This window comes from Ptychodera flava, chromosome 2 (assembly GCF_041260155.1).
Source record: "Ptychodera flava strain L36383 chromosome 2, AS_Pfla_20210202, whole genome shotgun sequence".
NCBI classification, from domain to species: Eukaryota; Metazoa; Hemichordata; class Enteropneusta; family Ptychoderidae; genus Ptychodera; species Ptychodera flava.
The window spans coordinates 29,857,585-29,870,304 of NC_091929.1; the positions used below are offsets into that span (position 1 = coordinate 29,857,585).

Below are 12,720 nucleotides of genomic sequence, written 5' to 3' on the forward strand. Positions count from 1 at the left end.
TGCGTATCAGAAGTGCAGCTTTACGGATCATAGGATGTCGTCGTCCCCCCCCCCCCTCCTGCAATTCCGAAGTTTAAAATTATGTTATGTTACGTTTAGATTAACTGCCAAAATTTTGGAAGCATTTCCCCGCCTTCCTCATGGAATCGCTCTAATATCGTGTTACAAAACACACTGTTTTCGGTTCTTTTTCCAAGTTCATTGCTTGTGTAACATTTTCTGACACGGAATACGCCTATGAAAATTAACAAAACAATGTATCTCTGCCTATTTTCCAAACTTATCATCCTTCTATAAGCGTGTTTCGCTGGGTTAATGCTGATGATGCGTTATTAAATCTCGCTTTCGAGTTGTGACGGATAAGTGACAATTTAATTTATACATGGTTTGTACTCAAGTCGTGACTGTTTTATAAGTTTTTTTATATCATGCCAATGCTATTTAGTCATACACTCCTGTCTTTTTCATTGAAGACAACGTTATGTAACGGACGACGTTTTAACAATAAGATTTTGGCGTGGTCGCTTTGCAGCAATTGTATTGAACATTTATCAATAAGCTAGGGGGTCTCCAAAGCTATACCTTCATCCCCTCGGCGCTGGTGTCTGACAACTTTCACTTACACCAACGTCCACGGGCCGAAACTGATCTTCAAATCGTCAATTTGTAGGCGTACCAGCGTTGTAGGAGATGACAGCCTGTGGAGTGCAGCTCACATTTAGGACGATAGCGTAGAAGAGAGAGTGTTATTTCTCTTTTTAGAATTTTAATAGCGCCCGGACAACTACTTGTTGCGGGCCACTGTACAGTTTTTTTAAGTGTTTAGCCTTTTGGGTGGGGTCAACGCGACTCCTGGAGCCCCAACACCGTATCTCAACTCCAGTACAAATATGAGTGGACATCGGCACTTATCTCGAGTCCTCTTCACAGCTGCCGTGCTCGTGGCGGTAAGTATATCAGATAACATTTGTTAATATAATCAAATCGCGGACCCAATGAAGCTGGTAGTACGTTGCTGTTAATGTGTATGTATTCACTTTCACACCTGCTAGTCAAGCCACATACCTCACATACCGCCTACCATTATTCTTAAACCGTGAGTACAAACGGTTGACCTATATCCAGAAACGTGTGCTACTGTTTTATCAAAATTACACACTTCTGTTCCCCAGCCTCCGGTTTTCATGAAAGCGATGTCATATCTTCGTGTGTCAATATGATTCTGCAGTTCTGGCTAGATGCCCTGTTCAATGCGGGTGAATCCGGTGTGTACCTGAGCTCAGTTCCAATGGGAGGGCCAGGGCTAGGCCATGTCACTGACGGTATTCGGTCTACATTATCTGTAGAAATGCATTTTATTCTGTATTTTCAGAATCTTTTTGTCTGTTTAATGATGAAATCATCCTCAGATCATAGATAATGAGCGTTTGTGTGCTCCTTGCAATAAACGGTGACGAGTTTTGGGTGACTATTAACTCCGACGGCGTGTGGATTGAGATATTATATACGCTGTCTTTGACAACAAAAGTTCGCTTTTTCTGTTCGGTAGCTCAATGCTGTCGGTCAGACAGACTTAACTTGTTCAGAATTTAATGACCGACAGAAATCTGAAATATTTTGGGATTGGTCCGTGTTATATCACCTGTGTTGTGCAAGTGTCCCAATCCCATGATGCACTCCAACTGTCGTTCAGTCTGTGGAAACCCAATGTTTCCACAATGTTCTTGTTGACTGCAAATGTCATTTTTGATATAATTGGTCTCAATCTTAAGCAGTTTATCTTGCTTGATGATTGTTTTTATATCTATTTATCCATATTTAAGTAAACATGGTTAATTATAAATGTCAATATGGCAGAAACCATATGTGAAACACAAATTAAAAATTTTGCAGTTAGTCAATGATCAGTCAGCGGTTGGTGTAGTTGTTTCAAGAATTTATGTCATCTTTGAGGACTGTGTGTGACTGTTGATAAACTTCAAGTCAGCAATGTTCTTCCAGGCCAGGTTGAACTTTTTCCTCAATAAACTCTCAACAGTCCTAGAGGAATCTAATGGTAGGGGTGGTGACATCTGACTCAGCTTTTGTTCGCATCGCCACAACTAGCGTAGGAGTTCATTAGGTAACACCCAGTTCACAAGGGATACAAGTAATTGTCTCTTCATACTGTTCCGCTGGAAATGAAAAGCTGTCACTTTGAGCTGAGCACTTAAAATTCTTTGGTAGTATGAAGATGCCTTTGACAAAGAGAGCTTCAAAACTTTTTTTATGATCCTTTACCATATGATAATCAGTAACAAACCTTGACTCTCCTGTTTAAATTTGACACTAAAATTAGTAATTAATGATACCTTCATATCTTTAACTGAACTTCCATGTATCTCAGCAATTATCAGCTATATATATATATGTATATATATTATATAATATATATATATATATATATATATATATATATATATATATATGTAACACACAAGTAATTGTATATATATATATCTTAACACTTAAATCTTATATATATATATATATATATATATATATATAATATATAAATAGTATATATAGATAGATAGATAGATAGATAGATAGATATAAGATTTATGTGTAACATGCGTAACATATGTAACACAAAAGGTAATAGTATACCGGTATATGTGTGTGTATAAGTGTAGCATTATCACCATTTTGCTTATAGCCACACATTTATTTCTCAGGTTATATAGGGTTGTGTTCTGATATCCCAGTGTTAATAACTTCAATTGAACTTCATTCACAGTATTTGAACTGGTTTGGCAAAAATGGCTTATTCTAAATGTTTATGCACAAAATTGTAAAAGCCTTGCCTTGAGTGAATTCCAGAGGAAATCATTGATTTTTTTTGTATCACTGATGTAACATCGTAGCTAAACAGAAAAATCCATCATCACAGAGCAGGAAATTGAACAATCAACAGTTTTTCATCATCACATTTGGCAAAAGTAGAAATTTATTTACTTTCATATTCCTTTACTATACTTCACTGTTTGTTTTTAATATGGTTCCTTCACAGAGTGGTATTTTTTACTATTTCCCAGGTAGAAAATTAAATGCTTTCTGTACAGAGAGGCCAATGTACTTCTTACATATAGCGAAGTGCATATTATATCTGTCACCGAATGATCATGTAAAATATAAATTTTTTTCTGAAAGAGTGTCTGATTTTATGAATCTTTTCTCACGTCTGCTTTTCAGTATGCATTCTATTCAATAGGCAGTAATAAATACTGGAAACTGCAAATTTTTCATTCTGTTCATATAGCTTCTAACGCTTCGATCTCTCATGTATATAGTCACAGGAGTAACGGTGTGGAGTAATACGCATAGGTCAATAGGAGAAATAAAACAGAAAATTCTGGTCAAGGACGCACGCAAGATGAGGGCTTAAACTTTATTCATGAAAGTCATTTAAGTATGGAGAGCTTAAGGGTTGATACATACCACAGTAGCATAAATGCATGCAACACAGGAGACATTTTTCATTCATCTATTGTGCTCTAAAGAATTAAGAGCAAAGAGCTCGACCTTTGAACTTTTGCTTTTGTTGAAACATTTTTTTTAACCAATGGTGGCTAATTTGGTTGGGACAGGGTATCTCAGTGTCTTTTAACGCAGAATGCGTGATCTTTAAGCCCACTGACTCTCACCCTCGGCGGTGATCCGTGACTTTTCAACCTTCCCCCTGCCTTTTAACCCGTATACTTATGGTTTAGCCCTGTCCTGTTATGTTCAATGGCACAGTCGGTCCTCTGTAATATGGGAAATGGGGGTGGTAGGTTACATTCATCTGAATTAATCTGCTTGCTTTTTTCAAGCTGCAAAGCAGACTGATATAATTACCTTTTCAAAACCGCATTTAGAGACCCTAAGCTACTCTGTAAGCCTATAAGCTTTTACAGCACTATACAGCTCTTTACCAGAGTTTTTTTTTCAATTTTTTTCCTTCACTTTTTCCAAAATCAAAGAAGGCAACATTCGCTAGCTTTGTCCAAAATATTACCTTTTCTGTCAGGTTTATGAAACAACAGGAATTAATATCCAAACAGTTTTTAAAAATGTTTGTAAAAGTGAACTTGAAAATTTGTATTTGAATTACAAGAAAAAGATTATTTACAGTGTTATGCTGCGAGAACCTGAAGCATTTGTGAGAATTCGTGATTGGCATTGTAGAAATCAGTGATATTCAGTGTTCTTATATTTAAACATTGTAGAACAAATTAAAAAGAAATTACTCCGGTGGGTGTTTTTAGCTGTTTTGCAGAGAAGAAAAGTATTTGGGTCATTGAAAATTTGAAGATTCAAGACTCCATTTCTCTTGGCACTGTGCCTATGCAAACAAAGTGATCCATAGCAAGGTCGTCACAGACACTTGACAATCCTTTCTACTGATAAAAGATGAGATCAGTATATATTGCTGTTTGTTCACCTCAGTTTATGCGTCTCTTGAATTTTATCTTTTTTTTACAAAATTTTACAGTTCATAATTGTCCGGGTGAATTAATTTGAACATATGCCAAATTTTCTGTGAACCGTTGGTCAAATCATTAATGATTTCCCATATAAAGTTTGATAAATCATTGTTACTTTGTAAATCAATAATTTGTGTGAACTTGAACTATTTACTACCGATATATTACTTTCTACTGTTGTTAGTTGTTCTGAAGTCGACTGGTATATAATTAATCTTTGGAAATTTCATGGGCAGAATTCAACCTACAGAAATGGAATAAGGTTAAAACAAGCACATTATTTACAGAATTGTGTACATTTTGACCTTAAAAGATTCCTTGGAACCTGGAGACTCACAGTTCACACTGACGATGCAAGGCAGGTGGTTTGGTGGATTTTTGCGTAATTGAGTTTCATTATTAACTCAGTGTGCCTGACTGACTGTGTAATTTACTCGTTAAATAATAGTCCCTACAGGAAATAGTTAGCAATTGCCTCCATAAACAATGCCTAAGTGACTATTTGTATCACAGTATCACATCTTGAACTCTCTCTACTGTAAATCAACTGTAGGCATAGACTAAGACCAAGGCTACAAGTAAGACTTTCATGAGTTCCTAAACACATTTTAATTATTTTAAATTGATTAAATGGGAAAGAATTTTAAAATATTTGATAAAAATAATTGTTTTAAGCTAAACCAAAAATACAAAAAAGGTAAAATAAATGTAAAATAAAATTCATTTAAAAGAATGGTTATTTACCATAGCTATAGGAAATGATCTTTTCTCAAGAACAGATAGGATTATTCATTACCTAGATGTTATGATTATCAGCTTTATGACTTTTCCATTCATCGTCCAACATTTATAGAAAAAAGCGTAATTCCTCCCTCCCTTCCCCAAACCAAGACTACCCTCCCCCAACCAGGACTAAAGTGTATACACAGTTACACTCAATACTTTAGGTTTTATTTTAGGTTTATTGCACTGTTGCTGTACACCAAATTATTTTACGTTATGTTACACATGTTGCTTAGCAACCATTGCCATGGTAGCACAGCTTTCATTTATGTTAACCAGCGTCCTTCACTTCTCACCTTTGAAGTCATTTATCACCGTAGCAATGAACATCTAAGTTATATATGTGCTACCTCATCAGTTTTTATTGAGGTTTATGAATTTTTTATGAGCAATGCACACTCTTGCATTTTGCTGCTCCTTAATTTCAATGTTCGTTTTGAAAAAGTCTCGCAGATCATGTCAAAGTATTTGCTACATGTTTACCATTTTTAATAATACTGGGGGTTATACACATGCACGTTAACTATTTATAGTAACTCGGAATGGACTGTAAATAAGTTTGCATGTAGTTTAACTCCTGTAGGTAACTTGAGTTGAAGTGGTCCTCAGGTAACATGCCTTGGTTGTCTAGCAACATACCGTACAACACTTCTTAACTATCAATAGCGCTGTTCACGGTTAATAGTTTTTACGTGGTATATAGTTGCATGCGCGCAACAAAGAACACTTCTGCCTGAATTACGTACAAATTTTGTCAGTGTTGCATGCGTGGCTGTTGTTGAAGCTTGAAGCCGTTGATATGTCCTTTAGTATCCATTGTATCTCAATTATGATTTTTAATTTTCAAAAATTTCATCTGAATTTGCTGACAAATTTATATTTGCATGATATCAATGAGAAAAGAATGACATCATTTGTAAACAGCTGATCTGAAACAGACATAAAGGGAAAGTCTTATCAACAACAGCTTTCAGTGTATTTATCCATGCCTTAATGTCTAAATTTATCAACAAAATCTGTGGATCTCTATGATAGATCATGGTTTCATTACTCGTGTATAGATCATTGGTTTTCATACTGGTGTATTGTGCAAGCAACCCTTGATTCGTTATACAAACAACATTTTAATACGACACAGTTTGATGGAAAATGTGTGAATGTACATACTTAATTGCTCCCTGAACTATGTAACTTAACTGCTAAGGGACGATTCAGAATTTACTTCCAGGGGGAGGGTGGAGGATTTTCTATTTCTCGGTGATTTTTTTCCATGGCCCCCCTAGTAAATAATAGAAAAAATCTATGGCCCCCCCTCATCTTTCCTGTTTTTTTTCCATGGCCCCCCCCCCTAATATATACATGCATGCTTATACGGTACATTATAGACATATCTAGTCTAACAAGCTGCAGGAACTGTAGGGCCTAGTGGACATTAATCGATGATATACCAAATCATTTCAGGGTTATGTGACTATAAAAAGAATGATTTGCAGGGACTGCAAGTGGCACACTTTTGGAAAGGGTACCAATAAACATATCTGGTTGTAAATTTCTAAAGAAAAGTTAATTACTAAATATGAATACTTTTTTCGTTATGTCTCACTGATACATATGATGCACACAAAGACAAGCAAAGATGTCAGTTAGAAATGGTGAACTGAAAATCAGGGAGCAGATAATTGGCAAAGTGATATATATCTTGAAGTTTAATGGTACATCATTTGCAGATATCCAGATATTTCTGGAAAGTGTGATGTACATGTACATGCACACGTTCTGCATACATTTTCATTGATGATGCTGAATATTTGCAGACTCACGGTACAAGTTTTAAACATTAGGAATTAAAATTGGTGAAAGCCAACTTGTTTTTAATTTTCTCTTTTTTTTCTAATTTGGTTATCATAAACCAAGTAGCTGCCACTGAAAGCAAAAATGCAGAGGAATATTTTAGAACATTTCTTGGACAAAACACCTTATCCAAAACATGAATTCACATTTTATTCTGCTCATTCCATTCACAATCCAATGTTCATATTAAAATGCAGACAACCCTGTGCAAGTCAAAATTCACATTTTGTCAGCAGTATTCTTCAAAATTGACAAAGCATGCATATTTCAAATTTTTTTAACAAACTTTAATTTTAAAATAGTCATGATGCGCATGTTTTCAGATGACACGAAACAATAAATGTTAATTTGTTTTTTTGCCTTTTCTGCCAGCCGCCACTGAAATCTTTGATTATACATATCAGAATGAATGGGACACATAAGTATTAGCATCAATACACAATGTGTAAGCCTATCCACATTTCTCCTAGCCTCATACACACTGAGATCACTTCTTGGACTACAGCAAATTTCTTGTGTACACAATTTCAACAATCCGACACCATAGCATTGGCGCAGTGCCACATGATCTTCTGGATGCGCATACAGGATTATTGGAAAATCAACCCTTTTGTAAAATTTTTCACCATATATTTTTGACAGTAATACATAATATTTTTATTTTCAACATTAAAAAAATATTCGCTGAAAAGCACCTTGAAGATGAGACGGCCATAAATTTATTTTCAAAAAGTTTATAGTAGATGTAAGCACTGTAAAAAGTTATGTAGAACATTTAAAAAATTTAGAAAGGGTAAAATTGATGAGAATGAAACATAGAAAAAGGAGCAGAAAAGAAGAGTAGCAGTAGCAGTAGTTTACTCAAAGGAAGAAGTGGGTGTATATTTGGGGTAAAAAACCTCAATTTTTATATTAATGATAAAAATTTATTTAAGTCAAAATCTAGACAGTATTTTCTGAAATGTAATATTTCACTTGAAAGGAGAGTATTCATGTAGAAAAAACAACTATTTTATTTGGCATTATCCATCCTCATTTTAAAATTGTAGGGGTTTAAAGACTGACACTCTAATAATTAATTAAAATCATGATCAGCAAAATTAAAATGCCTCTTATTCAAAATGCCTCTTATTAAAAATGTAAGAGCTTTATTGCCAAACAAAACCAATTGATAGTTATTGTGTTATATAGCATTTAAAAAACATAATGTGAAATTTCAGAAAATTTGACCCAGCCGGAGTGGAGTTAAATTCTTTGGGAATTTTGAAATTGGGAGGCAAAAGAAGCCAAGAAATCGGGTGATTTGCATACACTTGCATAAATTAACACTTCTTTATCATGCAACTTTCAACTGCTTTACAAGCATCAAGGTAAACCCAACCTTAAAAAGACATTTGCTGTAATTTTTAGCATTTGTTCAATGTTCATCTCTGTGTATCAGCATTTGTTTGTTATTCTATCACTACATAGAACACCCAATGCTGTATTTAGCAACATACCAGTGTGAACATAAATGACCATTGTTATTGTTGATAAATGAATTCTAGTCTGGACTTGATCTGAGATCTCTTTTCAACAAAAACAACCCTGACTGTTCACTGTATGTTTGTATTGACATGCTAAATACTGGACATTTCATAACGCTTCAGGGAGGAGAACAAGATACTGCTATAGATGCATAAAACAAACCACTGTGAATATACCAAATTTGGCAGCTAAAGGAGTTAAACTAAACATGTTGAGTTTATCTGTCACCCAGGTAGCGTCTATGGTTCTCTTTTGTAGAGATCAGAAATTCTGGGCAAATATTGAATTGATGTTTTTTTTCCTTGGCCCCCCCTAAAAGATTGTGGTATTTTTGTCTGGCCCCCCCTAAATTTTCTTGGAAAAATGGGTGGCCCCCCCCTGAAAATCCTCCACCCCCCCCCCCCCCCAGGAGTAAATTCTGAATCGTCCCTAAATATCACTTATCCAGACAAACATAGAATTTTAACTTAATCATTGATACAATATGCTCTCAATTACTTTCTTGTTTACTATTGAAATTTGCAGTTGTTGTGCAAATAATTCTAAAATATTTTGACAAGTACACTCAGAGTTCTCCTTAAAGGCACCCTTCTCAATCGCAGGTTCTCGCATTAGCGAATGTGTCAATAGCCCATGAACAGTTTGTCATTCTTTTGTTTTCCATTGAATATTTCATCAAGTAAATGATATTTATATTAGATAAATCTGATAATTGAGAGTTCTCCTTAAGGGTTTTTTAGGTTGGGCCATCCCTGTTTTCCAGCAATCTATTTATATGTTAATAACTGAACGAAAGAATATATTTTGACAACACAGAAATATGCAAATCGTATATTGTTATGCAAATTAGTCATCTGTCTGATTTTGAAAGCTTTGGAAAACACTAATACCACCATGATACAATTATTTTCAGTAACAGCTTAAAGATATGGTTCAGGCGTCACATTGTCTTACCAGGAAATTTACTTACTTGATTACAATTTCAATGGAAAACAAAAGGCTATGACACCTTCATTATCCTCTTACAGACTAGAACTAACTCAATCCCTGGGATCGCGTCCCCTGCCTTTAAGTTCCAGGGGCACCTGGTTCCTGTTATAGAATTCCCGTGGGCAATCTTTCAAAATACCAGTAACCCACACCCAATGAGTCAGAACCTAATTTGCATATCATGTGATCTAGTACAAATCATGAAAATCTTGTCAAGAGCTTGTTTATCAAGTTATGGATTAAAATTCTCAAGATGAATGATTAATCAATGATTTGCATATCTTACAGAACTGTCAGATTAACTTTACAAAACAAATTTGAAAAAGAGACAATCTTAGCAGTCAAGGAGCAATGTAAAATTTTTCTGGCAATTGGCTCAAAAACTTGAATGTTTCAGCAATCAGACAAGCTCAAAGTGTACTATAATCTGAAAATTGTAAATGTTTGGTAATCTATGAGTTATCTGCTCATGTTATCACAGTGAAAGAAACGATTACTGATGTGATAATTGAAAAAAAAAGATTGTTATTTCAAACGTAGGACGTATAAATGAAAAGTGGCAATTCAGCCGTTGTAGGAATTTACAGTATGTGAATAGTTCATGCATGACTTCATGTAAGACTTGCTGAAGGACTATAGACCAGATTACTTTGATGTGGCACAGGAAGATATTTTGACATGCATGCATGCCTTACCTGATCACTTGGAGAATTTTACAACTTTATCGTGTGCTATGCCTAAGGTCCTCAAAAATGTACATTTCTACAATAGTAGCTCATTACCTACATAAATTAAAGATGCCCCAAATAGGAAACATTTTTTAATAATAATACATGATTTTACCAAATTTTGCACTTTTTTAATGGGTCTTACCACAAGAAAATAATACAAAAAAGTTCTTGACGGACCTTACCGAATTTTCTGAAGGCACGTTACATTGAATATTTTTAAACTGTCTCCAGATGCAAAGATGACCAAATATATAATTTCAAAGTTGAAAATATATGCACACATCACTTCACCTCGCCACCCCCAATTTTTCAATGGTATGTTCCGATTAACCTGTTCACACCCAATTACCTTATAAACAGGTGGCAATCACACTTGATAACAATGACTTTGGACCAAACCATGCAACAGTAAAAGGATTAAAGCTTATTCAGGCTCATTTCATTTTAATCAGTGCAAATGTAAACATTGTGAACAATCTCATACACAAAATGATATCTTAGACTCTGAGAAACTCTAGTCGTTAGATGAGTCTGTATAACACTAGTATGGAGACTGTCCTTGTTGTAAAACTTGAGCACCACAGTCAATTTTTGTCACCTTTATAAAATGTTAATTATACCCCTGTCAATTTCAAAGTTTCGGATTTTTGCCAATATTTTAGTAAAAAAAACTGTAGCCAATGAAATGTGATGTTCATTTGGTCCAAAATTATCAAAAAAAATGCAGGAAAAATTCATAAAATTGGTAAAATGTTGCGGTAAAATTTTAATTGGAAAAAATTACAGCACTCAAAGGGTTAAAACTTGTCTCTAGTCTTTAACCCTTTCAGTGCAGCTGTAATTTTTCCCACCAAAATTCTAGTGCAACATCTTACATATTTGTATAATTTTTTCTGTAAATTTTTGATGATTTTGGACTAAAATTGTCATTATTCTTCATTGACGACAATTTTTGAACAAAATTTGGACAAAAAATGAAAAAATTGTCAGGATTTGAAAAAAAAAATTTCTTGGTACAACGAACATTGATTTTGGCACTCAAAGGGCTCTTCACACAAAGGTATAAAGAATACACCCTGAGGACAGATAGTTGGACTCTCAAACTTTTACAATATTCATTTAGTCTACCACTTTTGGGGGCTCATTTTAAATCTAGTGGGGTAAATAATATTTTTGTCAGCTTAGTTTTGTTAAAATCAGGATTTTTTATTTTGCCCGTAGAGATCACATAAGAATGACAGCCATTTTGAAATTCAAATATAGTTAATTATTACCAGGAAATTTGTTTCTCCGGTATCAAAATTTGCACACTGGCTCTGGATTTTTATTCTTGATTTTGAAAGAGAATTGTTAAAAGTTTATTTTAGGAAAATTTAGCAAAATATTAAGTCTAATTTCGATGCACAAATTACCTCAAAGGAAAGTTAGAATATATGGATGATCACACTGTTTTTCATTGAATTAACACGCATGTGGTCACAAGATTTCTGCATTATATATCTGATCATATTAGAAGTGATATATTTGGCCAAAAAAATGTTGAATATATTATGTTCATAATGTATAATTTTGGTCAGTGGAGACGCGTCAGGTTCAACCTTTCGTATTTGGTTTTTACCTGAAATACAGAAAGTTGGGGCCAGTACATCACTGTCTGAAAAATGCCCTGTACTCACAAATGGTGTAAAAAGTTGCAAGATACAGAAACCTTGGTTTGTACCAGGAGTCAAAATATTAAACATGCATCCTTTTCAGTAAATGATGTCTTTATTTAATATTTGAGATGGAAAATTAGCATAGGTGATATGATGGTATTTGCTACACTATATAGATTAACGAATCCTACAGACTGCTCAATTGCGTGAATGGTATAATTAGTTTTTGGGGTATTAATAGCCATATCAGATTAACGAGCATGCTTGGCTACTGTGCTGCAGCAAAATTAGCTCAGACAATGGGACAAAATCTAATGCCAGAATAGAATTAAAATTTGGTGTGGTTATAGTAGCGTGTACCCTTCAAATTGAACAGCGTCGATGAATACGACGTTGTGTAAATATGTTTAACTCCACTGGCACGCACTGCTGACGTATTCAGTTCATGTTTGGTCAAGGATGAAGAGAAATTATTCTGCGTTCAGAAATAGAATGGAAATACAGCTGTTATTGTTGTACATTAATAATATATGCTGTTACACAAAACTATTGTTTTAATGTCTGTCATGTATTTTAGGTAATCGGAGTTAAATGGTTCAAAATTGTGCTCAATTTAAATTTTTTTCCAAACCAATAAAAAAAATGTTTGTAATGTACTAGCTGCTTCATAATGTC

At 34.4% G+C, this 12,720-nt stretch overlaps 1 protein-coding gene across 2 annotated transcripts in view; it reads left to right on the top strand.

The window, feature by feature from the left end:
* The first annotated feature begins 577 nt into the window (after positions 1 to 577).
* LOC139118662 (tenascin-R-like) overlaps positions 578 to 12,720 on the top strand; it is a 28,951-nt gene continuing 16,808 nt past the window's right edge. For both annotated transcript variants that reach the window (XM_070682081.1, XM_070682087.1), the window contains exon 1: positions 578 to 947. In XM_070682081.1, coding sequence (XP_070538182.1) covers positions 891 to 947 — 57 coding nt within the window. In that variant the 5' untranslated portion in view covers positions 578 to 890. The remainder of the gene's footprint in view (positions 948 to 12,720) is intronic.